Below are 17,464 nucleotides of genomic sequence, written 5' to 3' on the forward strand. Positions count from 1 at the left end.
TCTCTCTCCCCAGAGCATCTCTCTCCCCAGGCATCTCTCTCCCCAGAGCATCTCTCTCCCCAGAGCATCTCTCTCCCCAGAGCATCTCTCTCTCCAGAGCATCTCTGTCCCCAGGCATCTTCCTCTGTGCCAAGGGCAGTGGTTGCTCCGGGATCCCTGGGCGGGGGATGGGGTGGGGGGTGGGGGGGGTGGCAGCTCAAGCAGCCAGACCCACATCCTTCTAGTGGTCCCACTAGAAATGGTCCACTTCTAGTTGTCCCTAGTGTGGACAGCTGGTTTCTGCACTGACACATAAGGTGGAAAGTAGGAAGTGAAACGTGTAGGCACCACTCACTGACCTGTGTTTACTGAGCCCCCTTATGTGCTGGGCACAGGGGCTACAGAGTGAGTTGAGCCAGTGTCACTGCCCTAGAGGAGCCCTCAGCTCGGGTGAGGGCAGGTGTCACCATTCAGTGTGGTAAGTGCTGGGGCCCACCCAGAGGAGAGGCTGGTGTCAGGGAAGGCACTTGAGAAATATAAGGAAAGGTTTGCCAGGAAGGGAACAGCCTATGCAAAGGCCTGGAGGTAGGAGGGAGTAGCAGGCGGTTTTAGTGAAGGGTGGTTACAAGAGGAATGGCAGGAGATGGGATCAAAAGGTCAGTAGGGGCCTGGTGTGCCGTGCCAAGAAGCCCGTGGGAATAAGAGTGCAGGATGAGTGGTGGGGTGTCAGGTGCCCAAGCCAGAGGGCCGGAGGCCACCAGGGAGAAGTTAAGAGCCAACCATGTCGAGATTGCTGCCATCAGGCTCTGCAGGAGTAGCCAGTCCTGGCCTCTCTCGCAGACGCTCACGCTCTGGGCAGGGTCCCACCTCCCCGGACAGATGGGCTTGACAGACTCCTTTGGTGTCGGGGGCAGGGGCACCTGACCTGGGCTTGACGCCCATGCTTCTGTCTGGCACAGGGGCGCTCGGTACTGGATGCCACAGGACAGCAGTGCCGGGTGGTCAAGCGCAGCTTTGCCTACCCCAGCTTCCTGGAGGAGGATGCGGTCGATGGAGCAGAGACATTCTACAACTCATTTTTTAGTAAGGCAAGCATGGGGTGTGTGGGCCCTCGGGGTCGGGGGGCCGGGGTGGGCGGGAGCCAGGAGAGGTCACCCGGCCTCAGTCATTCTCTGCTGGGAGCCCCTGAGATGTCCAAAGGCCCGTCAGTGGGATGGGGGTGCGCCTCTCGGAGCTCGTGGGCCTCCGTCTTTCTGTCGGCAGGGCAAGGACCTGGGGTGAGGAAGGGTGCCAGCCGGGAAAGTCACCATCAGGGCCCACAAACACATGCCTTCTACCTCCCTCCCAAAGAGCCTGTCCGGCTTTGTCCTGCCCTTTAATTGAGCCATTGGGGGCAGTGCTGGAGACAGTGACTCCTCACACTGTCTCTTTTTGTGTCCCCGACTCCACACCCACTCCAGGAAGAAATGAGTTCCGTGCCTGATGATGTGTTTGAGTCGCCCCCACTCTCTGCCAGCTACTTCCGGGGCATCCCACGCTCGGCCTCCCCGGTCTCCCCCGAAGAGGTGCAGGTCCCTCTGTGAGTTCTGGGCAGTCCTCCAGGTGGAGGGAGGCGGCACCGTGGAGAAAGAGCCCAACGACCCTCCCAGGGGGCTTCCCTAGACCACAGGTCCCTCCTGATCCCCCTCATGGGATGTGGGAGGGGAGGACACCAGGCTGAGACCACTGTCCTCACCAGGAGGGAGTCTGACCGAGCCCCGGTGCCCGCGGCCAAACGCGGCAAGCGTATCGCATTCAAGGTGAAGCACTTTGCCTTGGACCGGAAGAAGCGGCACTACGGCCTGGGCGTTGTGGGCAACTGGCTGAACCGCAGCTACCGCCGCAGCATCAGCAGCACCGTGCAGCGCCAGCTGGAGAGCTTCGACAGCCACCGGTGAGCCACGCCGGCCTGGGGCCCCACCCACTCTGTGACAGTGGGGGGCGGTCACCGCTCTGGAGAGCCACTCCCAGGCGTAGGCCCAGGGGAGAAGGGCTGAGAGCCATCCAGGAGGGCCTGGGAGCTTCCAGGTTCCCCTGGGGCCCCTCTTGAAGCTCCCCTTATTGTTCATCCAGCCTTTGGTGAGCGCCTTCTGTGGGTCAGGGGAGCAGCGACAGTCCCTAGGGTCACCCTACAAGCATGCATGTCACCTGGGAAGGGTTGTCCGGTGTTGCTGCCTCTTCTCCACCCTCCCCGCTTTCTGGGCCTGCTTCCTCTGCTGGGCTCCCAGACGGCAGCCCAGCAACAAGTGTTCACTGAGCACCGCCACACAGGCCCTGGAACAGCGGAGCAGGGCAGGCGGGGCAGGGCAGAGGGGCAGTTAGAAGCTGTGACCACGAGTGAAGGGACTGTGAAGAGGCCTGCACAGAGACCTTGGGGGCAGCCAGAGGATTGGGAAGAGGCCGTTCTCAAAGAATGTACAATTAGCAGCAACCTGATAGACAATGGACCCTAAGTTACAAAAAATTAAGTGATAGCAGGTGTGGTGAGTGTCCTGGAGAAGGAGGACAGAGAGTGGGAGTGAACAGTTGGTGGGGAGGAGTGTAGTCAGGAGGAGCAGCAGTTAGCTGGGTGAAGAGAGATGGCAAGAGCATCCCAGGCAAAGGAAGCATCATGTGCAAAGGCCCTGGGGCTGCAGGGGTTGGGGTTTGTTCCAGCAACTGCAGGAGAAGGAGAGGAAGGAGGCCGGTGAGGTGGGCAGACATAGCAAGGCCTTGCAACCAGTGGGGAAGGAGCCATGTTAGACTTTATCCCCAGGGCAGCGAGAAGCCATGGAAAGGATTTAAGCTGGGAGAGACGCGTAGAGGTGCATTTTAAGAGTTGCTGTGGAGAAGGATGAGTTGGAGGGGAGCGGTGGAGGGTAGGGAGCAGGTGCGAGCTGTTGGCGGCTGGGTGCCGCAAGGCTGAGGGTCGGGATGGGAGTTTGGCTCTGCTGACCCGAGGCCTCTGCCCGCAGGCCCTACTTCACCTACTGGCTGACGTTCGTCCACATCATCATCACGCTGCTGGTGATTTGCACGTACGGCATCGCGCCTGTGGGCTTCGCCCAGCACGTCACCACCGAGCTGGTGAGTGGGGCTAGGGAAGGGGGGCTCCGCCCTGGGGATCCTAGCCTCCCCCAAGGGGCGCCAGCATCTTGGGCCACCCATTCCCTCCCACGGCAACAACCTGGCCCAAGCAGGAGGGTGCTCTGGGCTCACCACTGCTTTGCTTCTCAGCCCCTTCCTGGAGGCCCTTCCCTGGGACAGAGAAACCCCTGACCCCCCCCATCCTTCCACCTCTGCACCAGGTACTCAGGAACAAAGGTGTGTATGAGAGCGTGAAGTGCATCCAGCAGGAGAACTTCTGGATTGGCCCCAGCTCGGTAAGGGGCCCAGGCAGGGACAGCATCTCAGCAGGGAGCCTCTGGCCTCTGTCACCCCCAGCTGGGCAGGAAGGGGGTTGGCTTGCCTGGAAGCCCCCCTCGTCGGGGGCCCCTAGGGGGAGACTCTCGACAGAGCAGCCAGGTCTGGACCCGAGCTCACTCCCCCCGCCACGCCCTCCGCCCCCAGATTGACTTGATCCACCTGGGAGCCAAGTTCTCGCCCTGCATCCGGAAGGACCAGCAGATCAAGCAGCTGGTGCTGCGGGAGCGAGAGCTGGAGCGGGACTCGGGCTGCTGTGTCCAGAACGACCACTCGGGCTGCATCCAGACGCAGGAGCAGGACTGCTCGGTGGGGGCAGAGGCCCTCCGACCCCTGCAAGCCCCACCCTGGTCCCCTGCACCATCTCCACTTGCCCCAGCCTGGGGGAGGGGCCCTTCAAGGGCGGTGTCTACGTTGCCTCTGTCCTTCCTCTGCCCTCCCTGGCATCACACACCCCTGCACGCAGCTCAGCACAGGGAGGGTGCCAACCTCCCCAGCCCCAGAGCAGGGAAAGCTGGGTCTTGGGAGTGTCAGCAGCGGTGGGGGTCTGGGAGATGAGCCTGAGCCCTGGACAACAGGGCAAGAGCCCCTGCCCTGGAGGGGCCCTTGCCCACTCTGATGGTGGTGACCTTGTCCTAGCCATGACCAGCCTGCCTCCATCCTCCAGGAGACTTTGGCCACTTTTGTCAAGTGGCAGGATGATACGGGGCCCCCCATGGACAAGTCTGCGCTGGGCCAAAAGCGGACATCGGGGGCTGTGTGCAACCAGGACCCCAGGTACAGTCCCGGGGGACCCACAGCTGAGCTGAGAAGATGGGGCTGAGTATCATGTGGTCTGTGCCACCCATGGGGTTGTTGGCCAGTGGGCGTGGCAGGCTGGGGATGCCGTGGCCCCTCATTTTGCCCCCTCCGACCTCTGCTTCCAGAACCTGCGAGGAGCCGGCCTCCAGTGGTGCCCACATCTGGCCCGATGACATCACCAAGTGGCCGGTGAGTGTCCAGGGAGGAGAGTGGTCCGGGAAGGGTGGGGAGGGCCTGTGTGCTGCTGCACAGCCCCAGCCGCTGTCTCTGCCCCTCCTGGCAGATCTGCACGGAGCAGGCCAGGAGTAACCGCTCGGGCTTCCCGCACATGGACTGCCAGATCCGGGGCCGCCCCTGCTGCATCGGCACCAAGGGCAGGTGAGCCGGCCTGGGCCCTCTGCCCGGAGCCTCTGTGCTCCCCCTCTGTCACCCACCACCCAGCTGGCGTCCTCCCTCCCCACTCGGGAGCCGTCCGTGGTGTGGGCAGGTTCCTGCAGAGGGGCACCGCGTCCTGCCAGCGATGCCTGCTGCGGCTGGGCACTGGGCACTAGGCTGGGGGGGGGGGGCAGGACTCAGGCCCCAGATGTTCGCCTTGCCTCCCTGTCCCCCAGCTGTGAGATCACCACTCGGGAATACTGTGAGTTCATGCACGGCTATTTCCACGAAGAGGCCACGCTCTGCTCCCAGGTGAGGTGGGATCTGGTGGGGCCCTGGGCACGAGCAGCCAGGCGCAGCAGCCTGCATGCCCTCCTGCAGCGGGTGTCTGGTCCTGCCCCCTACGTCAGGGCCTCGGACCCAGCCGGATCCCAGGCACTGACTGCCATGCTCTCACCCCCAGGTGCACTGCTTGGACAAGGTGTGTGGGCTGCTGCCCTTCCTCAATCCTGAGGTCCCAGATCAGTTCTACAGGCTCTGGCTGTCTCTGTTCCTTCACGCTGGGTAAGAGGTGCCTCGCTGCCCACCCCCCAGACCCTTGTGGTGCCCGCCCACCTGGACTCCCGGAGGAGGGGCCCCTGGGCCAGGGCGCAGCCGGCACAACCTGCCAGACCCCGCTGCTCCCGAAGTACCTGGCTGGCAGACGGTGGGGGGGCGCTGATGCCCAGTGTGTCCCCGCTCAGCGTGGTGCACTGCCTCGTGTCTGTGATCTTCCAAATGACCATCCTGCGGGACCTGGAGAAGCTGGCCGGCTGGCACCGCATCGCCATCATCTTCATCCTCAGCGGCATCACCGGCAACCTCGCCAGTGCCATCTTCCTCCCGTACCGCGCAGAGGTAGGGACTCAGGATGCGGCAGGGAGGGCTAGCTCTACTGCTTCCACGCCTCCCGCCCGGCTTGGCCTGAGGGACGCACAGCCCCTGCCATGTCAGGCTCAATAGCGGATGGACAGCTAAGCTGGGGGCTTCCCGGCCAATTTCTTAGTCCATTCTGAGGCGCGAAGGAGCAGCGATGCCCCTGGGTCACGTGCAGAGGTCACCTCCAGAAAGACCTTCTGGACCCCGTGCCTCACTCTGCCTCTTCTCTGCTTCATTTCTCTCCTTGACCATGACCACCGCCTGCCAGCGCGTCCCATAGCTATGAGTTGGGCCATATGAAGTTGCCCTCGTGCGACCGTTCTTGACCCAAAGAAATGGCAGTTTTTTTGATCAGTTCAGCCTCACGCTGTGGGCTTGTTCAGTGTCTGTCCCTCCCCACGTGCGCTGCCTGGAGCAGTCTGTCCTGCTTATTGCACTGGGCGTGCACATAGTAGGTGCTCAGTGTTGCAGAAACAGTGGGTGGAACGAGTCCAGCTTTGTTCCAGCAGCTCCAGCTGCACCTCTCCTGCCCCCCGGCCGTCAGGTTCGGGGTCCCCACCCTGGGAGGGACTCACGGAGAGGATGACCCAGGTCCTGGGGCTCCAGCCCGGCTGTGCCCAGGCCTCCCCACAGGCTCCCACCTGGCACCTGGAAGTGACCCTGTCCCCTCCCCATCCGCCCACCCCAGGTGGGCCCAGCAGGGTCGCAGTTCGGCCTCCTGGCCTGCCTCTTCGTGGAGCTCTTCCAGAGCTGGCAGCTGCTGGAGCGGCCCTGGAAGGCCTTCCTGAACCTGTCGGCCATCGTGCTCTTCCTGTTCATCTGCGGCCTCCTGCCCTGGATCGACAACATTGCCCACATCTTTGGCTTCCTCAGCGGCCTGCTGCTGGCCTTCGCCTTCCTGCCCTACATCACCTTCGGCACGAGTGACAAGTACCGCAAGCGCGCCCTCATCCTTGTGTCGCTGCTGGTCTTCGCCGGCCTCTTCACCTCGCTGGTCATCTGGCTCTACGTCTACCCCATCCACTGGCCCTGGATCGAGTACCTCACCTGCTTTCCCTTCACCAGCCGCTTCTGCGAGAAGTACGAGCTGGACCAGGTGCTGCACTGACCACCTGCCTGGAGGGGCCGGCGCGGCTGCTCCCACGCAGCGCTGAGGACACGGGGACTGTGCCCGGGCCAGGCTGCCTGCCTGCACAGCTCCCACCCCCACTCCAGAGACCCTGTGGGGCCGGCCCTGCTCCCAGGAGCTCTGCCCCCAGGAGAGGCTGAGTCTGCGGGAGACGGTCATCAAGGGGGGGCTCCTTGAGGGACTGAGGCCCACCCTTCCCAGGCCCGGGCTGGGGGACACTCCAGGCATGTGCTTCTCTGCAGCTCAGGGCCCAGGCCCTGACATCACCCTGCTCCCCTGCTGTCAGGACCACTTCCTGGGGGGTGGGCTCCTTTCTTCCCAGGGTCCTGGGCTGCTGCCCGTCTCCCACCTCTGGCTCTGCTGGTACGTTCCCCCTCCCCGTTGCTGTGAGCCTGCCCTTCCTGGGGACCCTGCTGGGGTTCCCACCAGGTTCCCAGCCCTGCCTGGCCACGGCCCCTTCCTGTTTCCCCTCCCATCTCTGCCCTGTGAGTCCACGCCCTGCATTCATCCGTGGCCTGGTGAGCCGGCCCATAAAGCTCCGGGTCCGAACCTTCTGGGACAGGGTTTGGCCGTGGTCTGGGGCAGAGAAGGAGCAAAGAGACACAGCTAGACTGGGAAGCCGAGAGCCTCCGCTGTTCTCAGCAAACAGAGGCTGAACCCGCCCCGCACCCAGGCCCCCCAGCCCTCCCAGCCCAGGCCCTTCCTTCAGGTCAGTGTTCTGCCTCCTGGGGCTGGACTGACGCCAGCCAGCCCACCGTCCTCTGCCTCACTCCTGCCCAGGCGAGGGCAGGGCCACCCCAAGGACCTGTGTCCAGGGGTTGCCCAAGGTCAATCAGGCCTTTTTTTTTTTTTTTTTTAACCAGTTTATATTATGGTCCTAATTTTTTTAAAGTAACGCTAACTTTGTATGGACGATGTCTGAAATGTATTAAATGATATTCTTTAAGAAAATATCGTCTTTTGACCTCAAGCCTCGCCTAGAATAAAAGCTGGAACTTTATTTTGGGAGTTGGGGGGTGGCAGGGTCAGCCGTGAGGAGCTAGGGGGCAGGGGCTTGGCCCAAAGGGACAGTGGATGCCTGTGGGACTTGTGGGAGATTTGGTTGGAGAAGAAGCCAGGTTGGGGTCACATGGAGGGGCTCAAGGGGGCCCTTGAGAAGGTGGTGTCAAATCTTTAGACCCCTGCGTTTCCCAAGCCCCAGTCAGGGGTCTGGCTGGGTGGAGGGGAGGGCCGTCCTGGCAGAAGCAGTGCGGAGGTAGGGGTGCAGCACTGGTCCATTCCCTGCCCCCCCCCAGCCCTTCACCCCACACCCGGTGGGACAGAGGACCCACAGTAACCGTGGGTGCCCAGGGTGGTGGTGGGAGCTGGGAAGTGGCCCCTGCCCTTCCCTGCTCCCAGCTGCCTCCACTCCAGGGATGAGGATGGGAAGGGACAGCCCTGGGCCTGGGGGAATAAGGGCCCCCTGGGCACCCGGCTCCTTTGGTAAGGACGCTGAAGCAGGGCTGCAGGCCGCCTCCCACTGTCCCCAATTCACCCACCCAGCCACATGTGGGCACAGTTTGGGTGCAGGGGGTCCAGAGGGCCTCGCGCGGACAGACTGGAGGATACAGCACTCGTGCCCCAGCAGGGCAGCCTGGGCTGGGAGCAGCCGCCCCGCCCTCTCTTTATTTCACCCCACCCCCACCCCAGGACCCTCTGGGAATCACTGTCTCCCTTCAGGCTGAGCTGAGCTGAGCGACAGCAGGGCAGAGAAGGGGACAGCGGGACTGGGTAGGAGCCCCCAGCCTGCCTCCCCACACCCCTGGCACCCGGCTGTGGGCTCCCCAGGGGGCGGCCAGTTCAGCAGTCACTGTTCCTGCGCAGGGAGGCGTGGCCCCGCAGGGAGCACTGCATCTCCTTGAAGGCGAGTGAGCCCATGGCACACAGGCCCACAGGGTGGAAGCCGAACCTCTGGTAGAAGGGCACCAGGCCATCCTCGCACATGAGCAAGGCCAGGTGCACGCCCGGATGGCCGCCCAGGTGGTGCAGGTAGCGCCAGAGCAGGATGGAGCCCTTGCCCTGCTGCCGGAAGGGGCGGTGCACAGCCAGCACGTGCAGGTGGGCCGTGCGGCCCCTGGGCCTGTGCAGCGTCAGCGACTCCCGGGGGCGAGAGACGGACATGAGTCCAGGTCACCTCTGTGGACACCTGCACCCCCAAACCAGCCCCATCTGGGCCAAGGGCAGGTGCCCCTGAGTGCCTCTAATCAGGACCCCCCTCCTACCCAAGGAGACCCCAAATTGGGACCTACATTCCCAGCCCTATGGCGGTCCCTTCATGAGGGCCTTGAGACCGCAAAGGACTGGTCTTGCCCTGGAGAGGACCCACGTCTGTGCTCATCTCTTGGTTCGGAGGAAGAAATCCCAGCCTCCAGGCTCCTCCCCCTACCTGGCTGGCCCCTGTGAGAGCAGGAGGAGCCGGGGCCATCAGGCAGTGGCCTCTCTTCCAGAGGCCTTCCTGGGGCTGGGCATCTCTGCCCTCGACCCCTTCCTCACCTGAGTGAGTCTCTCCTCATTCCACAGGGAGCCGACGATGAAGGCCACGAGGCGGCCCTCCACGAGCCAGTCCAGGGACAGCTCAGGACACAGGACCAGGAAGTGCCGGACCTGGTCCAGGTTCAGGGGGCAGATGCCCGAGACAGAGATGAAGGCTGTGGAGGAGGCCCTGGTGGTGACTCCGTGGTCACCGTGCCACATGCCCACTGTCCACTGAGCATCTGCTCGGATGCTGGGGGTGGGCTCCCTCAGCCCCCAGCCCTCGCCCACAGGAAAGCAGAGGATTCAGGGCTGCTCTTCCCCCCACTTTGCTGAACACGTATGTGCTCTTGCACACGTACGGAAACACCCAGAGTCAGATACTCTGGGGTCCCAACTGCCCAGGGCAGGAGACTCGAGGGTCTTCTCCCCAAGGGCAACAGCGGCAGAGTTCAGCAGCGTCCTGGACCCTGTCGGGGGGCTACCCACCTTCTCACTCAATCTCAGACACGCCAGCAGCATCCTCTGGGGTGAGGCAGCGAAACTCATTGGCGGGGAGTGTGTGGCGCCGCTGGTGGCTTGGGGACTCTGGGATCCCAGGTGGCAGGCGCAGAGCCACAGGCTTCAGGTAGTGGATGCTCTGAGTGGACATCCTGGCCGCTGCTGCTACTATGGGGGGGCCCCAGCTTCAGAAGTGGCCTCTGTGATGAGGGCCCCTCTGCACCTGTTGCAGAGGACCGATGGTGAAGGGTCTGGTCCTCATCTCCCGGGGGGCCGTCCAGGGTGATGGTGCATCTTCCCTCTTTTGTAGGGGACCTGGAGTGGGGAGTCTGGGGGCCGGGGTGGAGCGGGCAAGCAGGGCGTAGACACTTCCTGCCCTGTCCCTGCTCACTGGGTCCCCGGGTCACTGTTTGTCTCTTTCCCTGACTGTCTGCAGATGTGCACTTCTTAGAGGCGGCCGTCCCTCCCTTACAAAGCCCCACGTCCTGCACGTCGCCCTGCCCTCCCTCCTCCACCTTCTCTCCCCACATCTCCAAGCCCCAAGCAGGGGACTCCTGTTCTTGAATTCTGGGAGCCCGGGGGCAGGGGTCCCACTTATCAGGACTGTGGGGCAGGGGCAGGGGCAGGGTCCCACAGAGCCAATCACCCCAGGGGCCGTCCACAGGCTCAGGACCAGAAAAATCCAGACTCCTGGGTACACCGCTGTTGTAGCAAGTGTGGCCGGGCAGCACGTGATGTTGATCTCAGAGATTTCTAATCCCCCACCCACCCCGCCTCCATTTTACAGGAAGGACGAAGTCAGCAGGGCTCTGGCCACCCTGTGCCCTGTCCCTGCGTGCTGAGGGTGAAACCTCAGATGGCACACAGATGCAGAGGATTACAGTGGCTGGCTGAGGCCCCAGAGTTTTGGGGGAAGAGCACGGGGCTAAGCCTCATGGGTCCACTCTAATCCCTGCCTTGGCGCCAACTGGCTGGCACAGGCATTCACCCTCTGTCCCCTGGAAGCCTGGGCAAGCCCACCTCTGAGGGTCCTTCCAGCTCTGGCAGCCTGAGTGTGCCATCATTTAGAGCACTTGCTTGGTGGCCAATTAGAACTGCAGACCCAGAGGTGAGGGGACAGTCTGGGTACTGGATGTAAAGTCAACATCATCAAATGTCCCGGTGTGGGGACACTGGCTCAGGGGCTTCCCTTCTGACCCCTGTTGATAGGGTTTTGCTCTTTGTGCCACAGTCTCCCTCCAGCACCAGCTCCCTTGAGAGGGTCCTGCGACCACAGCTCCCCCAGTTCTGACTCTGCTCACCCTGCCCCCACTCTGCACTTCTTCTCCCATGATGGCTCCCCTGTAGGGGTCCCACCTTCACCCCCTCCAGCCTGGTCTCCTGTGGGGCCTCCTAGCCCGCCAGACAGGGATACACACATCTGGGCATCAGCTGTGGCTGGCTGCCAGGTCTCTCCTACAGGCTCTGTGGTCCCAGGCAAATCCTGGGCTATGGCTGGGCTCCTGCTCCAGGGCTCCAGAACATTCTATGACAATTGGAGGCAGGTTGTCCAGGGCACATGGTGAACCCCAGAGGGCCATGGGACCTGACTGCCCACCTGCCCCAGCAGAGCCTGGCCTCTGATTCGGCTGAGCCCCCATCCCACTAATGCTCCATAGCGGTGGGATGACCGGTACAGACTTGGCTGTCCTCACGATGGAGTGGACATCTGAGTCACAGTATGGGAAGAATATTCTGAGGGGCCGCGTGTCCCCACAGGGAAGCTGGGGCCCAAGCTTGGGGATGTTCTCTCTGGGTTGGAGGGGGGAACCATCAACAGGAAGAAAGATGAGGAGATGAGCAGACCCAGGATCAGGACACACCCCAAAACCCAAGGAGGGGGTGGCCAGCAGCATCTCATGCAGCCCAGAGTGGAGAAAAGATCTCAGATTCCCCTAACAAGGAGGCCCCTGATGGCTGTTAAGAGTCCTTCCAGGAGAGAGGGGTGGGGTGGGTGGGGACCAGATGAAGTGTTTTGGAGGGCCCCGAAACACTCTGATGATGCCTCTGAGACCCCAGTTTTCTCAGCAGAGCAACTAAAAGGCCTGGACAGGCAGGGAAGGCAGCCCTCAGTTCAGGCACTTGTGCAACTAGTTGCGTTTTCTGGTGGTTTTGAGGGTGGCATCCTTTTCTCATTCCTCCCCTGCACTTAAGATAGGCTCTGCACACCTGACACGGAGCACATTTTGCCTAATCACATTTACCTTTCCAACCATAATCTGTCACTAGCAGGTTCCCCAGGGGACAGAGGCTGAGACGGAGAATTGTGTGCAGGAGGTTCACTGGGCGAGCTCCCGGGAGCTTATAAACCCCTGGAAAACAGAAATTGTATTGAACGTGTGGCAATGTGCTAGATACAGAGACTAGGAGTCTATCAACTAGGTGGCGATTCTGTTGAGGAGGATGACATTTAGCTCATTGATTTGCTGTGGATTTATTTTGAAGCCTCCTTTGCATAGATAGGCTGACATCACTGCAGGGCTGAATGTGGCCCCGGCCTTATTTAGGGTTCAAAGTCTGCCATATTACACAGGCAGTTTCTTCAGGAACTTTCCAGACCTTTCTGCAACGGAGGTGTCAAAAGCAGGAAGAGATCGCCACCTCCTGGAGAAAGAAGGGACCTACGGCTTTCTGAGCATCTGGAGCCCGGCTCTCCAACAGAAAGATCCCGTGAGCCGCATATGTGATTTTCAATTTTCTAGTAGCCACATGAGAAAAAGCCAAAAGAAACAGGTTAGCTTGATTTTAATAAAATATTGTATTTAACCCGATATATATAAAGTTATTGTCATTTCAACAAGTAATCAATATAAAAATTATTAGACATGTTTCATACTCTGGTTTTTTTTCTTTTTTACACTAAGTCTTCAAAATCCAGTGTCAATTCAGACCAGCCACATCTCAAGTGCTCAAGACCCACAGGTGGTTAGGGGCCACTGCAGCGGGCAGTCCAGATCTAGAAACTGAAGTTTAAGGAGAGAGCAATGGTGGGGGGAGGCACATGTGTATGTGTGTGCACGTGTGTGTATACATGTGTATATGTACATATGTGCACATGGGGTAAATGTGCCTGTGTGGGGTGTGTGTCTAGGACAAATGGAGAACTGGGGACTTGAGCAAAGACAGAGGTGTCCCAGGGACCTCTTGGCACCGTCGGGACCTTTGAGAGAAGTTGGTTTGTTTTGTTCAATCATTCAACAAAATTTTTTTTAATTGACGTATAGTTGATTTACAATGTTGTGTTAATTTCTGCTGTATAGCAAAGTGATTCAGTTATACATATATATACAGTCTTTTTCATATTTTTTCTGTTATGGTTTATCACAGGATATTGAATGTAGTTCCCTGGGCTAGGCAGTAGAACCTTGTCATTTATCCATTCTATATATAATAGTTTGCATCTATTGCACTTCTTAGAGGCGGCCGTCCCTCCCTTACAAAGCCCCTAGTTTGCTAACCCCAAACTCCTAATCCATCCCTCCCCCACCCCCTTCCCCTCTGGCAACCACAAGTCTGTTCTCTATGTCTGTGAGTCTTTTTCTCAACAAAAATCTTTTGAGTACCTACTATGAATCAGAGCTATGCTGGATGCTGGAATACAAAGGTACAAAGAAGATACGGTCCCACAGGAGAGATAGGCATGCAAACAAATGGTTGTAATAGAGGGAAATAAATGCAATCAGACAGGTATGACCAGGTAAGTGGGGGAATAAGTGGGGAAAATGGGGCTCTTGGAAGACTTCATAGATAAGGAGCCCCAAGCTGGGGCTTCCCTGGTGGCGCAGTGGTTAAGAATCCGCCTGCCAATGCAGGACACACGGGTTCAAGCCCTGGTCCGGGAAGATCCCACATGCTGCGGAGCAACAAAGCCCATGCGCCACAACTACTGGAGCCCATGCTCCACATCAAGAGAAGCCACTGCAATGAGAAGCCTGCGCACCGCAACGAAGAGTACCCCCTGCTCTCCGCAACTAGAGAAGGCCCGCGCACAGCAACAAAGACCCAACTCAGCCATAAATAAGTAAATAGATAGATAGATAGATAGAATAAAAAGAAGCCCCAAGCTGAGTATTGTAAGATGAAAAGGAGTTCTTTAGGTAAAACCATGGGTTGAAGTAGAGGAGTAAAAAATTACAAGCAGATGGTGAAGCCAGTGCAAAGGCATGGAGGCACCAAAAAGCCGGGATCCTGGCGTGAGCAGCTGAGGCCAGAGCATGGAGTGTGTGTACTGGGTGCAGAGGTGGAAGGCGGGGTGGGAGGTAGGTGGAAGGAACCAATTCATGAAGGGGCCCTTGTGCCATTCTCTGGTGGACCATGGAAAGCCACGGAAAGACGCTAAGCTAAGAAGTCGGATGATCATGCTTATATTTTCAATCTCCCGGGAACAAGGTGGTGAGGCGACTACAGCAACGGCGTAGGCAAGGGATGGAGATGAACTAATAGCAGCAGCTAACGTTGATCAAGCTCCTACATTGTGCGGGCAGGTGCAAAGCACCTCCCATTCCTCATGTCAGTTAAATTCTCAATAGCCCTATCTAGCAGGTACTGTTATTATTCCCATTTTACAGAAAGGAAACCAAGGCTCAGAGAAGTAAAATAAGTTGCCCAAGGTCACATAGTGAGTCAGCGGCAGCACAAGCTTCAAACCCACGTTCATCTAACTGCAGAACCTCAGCCTTAGCCACTGCACCATCCCATCACCACCCCCGCACCAGCCCCCGTGGAGCTGCCCTCTGCGGAGCAGCTCTGGACTTGGGGTTGTGAAAAGGGGGTAGAGGGACCATGACCTGGGCTTTGATGACTTACGGAGCTCAATATCGAGGGCTGACCCTCAGGTGGCCAACTTGGTACCCAGGTAAGTGACCCTGCCATCAACCTGGATGAGGACTCTGGGAAAAGGAAGGGGTTTGGGGAGAAGATGCCACTTTGCACCCGTGGCTGGTCATCCAGGAAACACCCATGTGTTGGTGCTGGGGTGTTGGTGGTGAAGAGCATGGCATGGTTAAGCCACTGCAGCCCTGTTGTTCTGCAAGCTGGTCTGGTGGATTTGCTGTCTTTGGCCCCTGTGTCCTCAAGAAGGAGGGAAGCAGGATGAGCCTGCCAAGCCTGGGCTCTCACTATGGCTCAGCCTTCCCACCGTTGCCCTCAGCACAAAGGGTTTCACCCAGTGGATTGCAACCCATCCTCAGAGTCAGGAGTGAGAATGGCCAAAGGCCAGCTGGTCTGGGTCCTGATTCTGACTGCACTGCAGGTTGACCTTGGGCAGACCCCACACTTGGTTCTCCCAGGGCATCAATGCAAGGAGAGGTGAGGCTCCAGGGACAAGAAGAGCCCTTTTAACTCCCAGAGCCCGTGATTCTAGAGCAACACACAGCTGGATCTCAGAGGCATTTCTCCAGCCAGCCACTGAGGTGTGGGAGGACTCTTCAGGGCAGCTCCCCTCCTGCCCCACTTTCTGAACTAAAGCCCCCCGTGCTGAAGCCAGCCTAGAGTCCCCAAACACTCACTGCAGGGTAGAAGGACCTCTCTGCGCCCGCCTGGATTTGCTCCTACACGGAGGTTTGGAGAGGCCGGGCAGGGTAAGGCTCCCCCAGGGGGCAGTGTGGGGCCCATGCACACTGCATGCATGGGTCTGGAGAGGCAGCCAGTGGCTGGTTAAGATAGGGACAAGACACGGCCTGCTTCCCCGAGATCAGCTCACTTTGTTGTCAGCTCTGCTGCCTCCTGCACCTGGCCAGCTCCTTAGCAAGGGGAGTGTCCAGGCTAGCTCAGTATCTGGCAGGCACATTTGTAAATTAGCAAAATTCTCCCAAGAAGCATCTCTATTCGCCAAGAAGCGCTAGGTGTTGGGGCCATGAGAGAAGGCGGTTTCTCCATTGGGGAATAAAGGGTTTTTTTCATTCAACAATTATGAAAGTAAACATCAGGCAGTCGCTTCCATACAGGCTCACCACACTCGCCAGCCTGGATGTGAAGAGACTGTGTCTGGGGGTTTGGGGTTTGGGAAGGAGTCAAGCCTCAAACCTTGTCCAGGGCATCTCAGGTCTGAGTGAGGGCACTGAAGGTCACCACGAGGTGGGGAGGAATGTACTGAGCCTCTCTCTGTAAAAGGGCTCAGATGAAGTTCAAACTGGGGGTGATAGAAAGGGCTTTGAGGGACTTCCCTGGTGGTCCAGTGGCTAAGACTCCGCCCTCCCAATGCAGGGGGCCCAGGTTTGACCCTTGGTTGGGGAACTAGATCCCACATGCTGCAACTAAGAGTTCGCATGCCACAACTAAAAGATCCCGCATGCCACAACAAAGATCGCGCACGTGGCAACAAAGATCCTGCATGTCGCAACAAAGACCCGGCGCAGCCAAATAGATAAATAAATAAAGAAAAGAAAAGAAAAAAAAGAGAAGAAAGGGCTTTGAGATAGCATGGGCAGGAGGGGGCCACAGAGCCCTGCTCTCCCCCACCCCAGCTTCAACTCCTCAGGTATACAGAGGAGAGGCTGGGAAACTGGTCAAATGGAAGTACAGAAACCTCAGACTGTACCCACCAAGATGGTACATTATTGCGTGCCAATGCTGTGCCAGGCACTTACTAGGCACCAGAGTTACACATATAAATACAAGAGGATCCACGCGCTCAAAACAGGTTTAGCAAGGGAGGGGTCAGCATTTGAAATCAAGGTCTCTTGCCTACAACCTAGAACGTTCTTGGTAGTGGTGCGGGAGCGGGGCACAGCACAGTCTGGCACAGTGCTTCACAAAGTAGGGGCTCATACTTCCACCCTCACAGGTGGATAATCTATGTAAAGGTGGGTAATCTATGTAAAGCACTTATCATAGTACCTGGCATTAAGTTACAGCTCAATAAATGGTTGCTATTATTAGCTGTTATTATAAGAAGCTGCAGAATAAACACAGCACATCTTCTTGGAGTGCTAATTTTACTCAACGATTAGGGAAAAAAGGACATTCTTTTTATATTAAAACAAACACTGGCATAAGCTGGAGTAGAACGCAAAGCTCACTTGGATGTTTGACATCAAACAAAGATTTTGGGCCTGCATTGCCCTGCCCCTCCTAACGACTTGCTCACCCCCCATCCGTTGATGGACACAGGACTAGAAAAGCCCCTGCAGGGACTTCCCTGGCGGTCCAGTGGTTAGGACTCCGTGCTCTCATTGCCGAGGGCCCGGGGTTGGGTTCAATCCCTGGTTGGGGAACTAACATCCCACACGCCACACGACATGGCCAAAAAAAAAGGCCCTGCACTTGAGTCAGGAAACCTGGGTTCCAACCTGGCTCTGCCAGTTACTACCTTGTGACCTTAGGCGCTGAATTCCTTGGGTTCTGTTTCCTCACTGGTACAAGAGGGTTAATTACACCTATATTCCAGATTGTGATAACAAACAAGATAATGTATGTGAATGTGCCTGGCAAAGTGCCTGGTCAATAATAGGTGATCAATAAATGTTAGGTGGATGATCAATAATGTTAGGTGATCGGGGCCAAGGAGACAGAGCTAAAGGGACATGGTAGATGGAATAGAAGTTACTATGTCACTGCTACTAAGCCTCCCAGGTCTTTATGGGGAAGGGAGTGGGGAACTGTGTCCTTACAGCAATGATTCCAGATGGCCATTCTGCACTGTGGTCTGTGATGGGAAGCCGATGATTTGGGAACCCAGCTGTGGCCCTGAATCATATACTAATTCCCCTTAAGCTCTTTTTCTATATCTTAGTATATGAGTTTTCTAAGATACAGGTCCATTGCCAACCC

General features: G+C 58.3%; 2 protein-coding genes across 4 annotated transcripts in view; one reads left to right on the forward strand and one right to left on the reverse strand.

Moving 5' to 3' along the window:
• Positions 1–7,594, forward strand: part of RHBDF2 (rhomboid 5 homolog 2) — a 28,696-nt gene extending 21,102 nt beyond the window's left edge. For all 3 annotated transcript variants that reach the window (XM_061175367.1, XM_061175365.1, XM_061175366.1), the window contains 13 exons: positions 939–1,067; positions 1,440–1,558; positions 1,718–1,912; positions 2,973–3,084; positions 3,306–3,380; positions 3,568–3,729; positions 4,088–4,197; positions 4,347–4,410; positions 4,505–4,599; positions 4,833–4,908; positions 5,060–5,160; positions 5,340–5,493; positions 6,203–7,594. In XM_061175367.1, the coding sequence (XP_061031350.1) occupies positions 939–1,067; positions 1,440–1,558; positions 1,718–1,912; positions 2,973–3,084; positions 3,306–3,380; positions 3,568–3,729; positions 4,088–4,197; positions 4,347–4,410; positions 4,505–4,599; positions 4,833–4,908; positions 5,060–5,160; positions 5,340–5,493; positions 6,203–6,622 (1,812 nt within the window). In that variant the 3' untranslated portion in view covers positions 6,623–7,594. The remainder of the gene's footprint in view (positions 1–938; positions 1,068–1,439; positions 1,559–1,717; positions 1,913–2,972; positions 3,085–3,305; positions 3,381–3,567; positions 3,730–4,087; positions 4,198–4,346; positions 4,411–4,504; positions 4,600–4,832; positions 4,909–5,059; positions 5,161–5,339; positions 5,494–6,202) is intronic.
• Positions 7,595–8,482: 888 nt separating this feature from the next.
• Positions 8,483–9,870, reverse strand: AANAT (aralkylamine N-acetyltransferase). The gene is given in 3 exon segments (XM_061176245.1): positions 8,483–8,779; positions 9,176–9,330; positions 9,644–9,870. Coding segments are annotated over 3 exon segments (615 nt in total). The 5' UTR covers positions 9,807–9,870.
• Between the last annotated feature and the right edge of the window lie 7,594 nt (positions 9,871–17,464).

The sequence above is a fragment of the Eubalaena glacialis genome, chromosome 19 (assembly GCF_028564815.1).
Source record: "Eubalaena glacialis isolate mEubGla1 chromosome 19, mEubGla1.1.hap2.+ XY, whole genome shotgun sequence".
Taxonomy (NCBI): Eukaryota; Metazoa; Chordata; class Mammalia; order Artiodactyla; family Balaenidae; genus Eubalaena; species Eubalaena glacialis.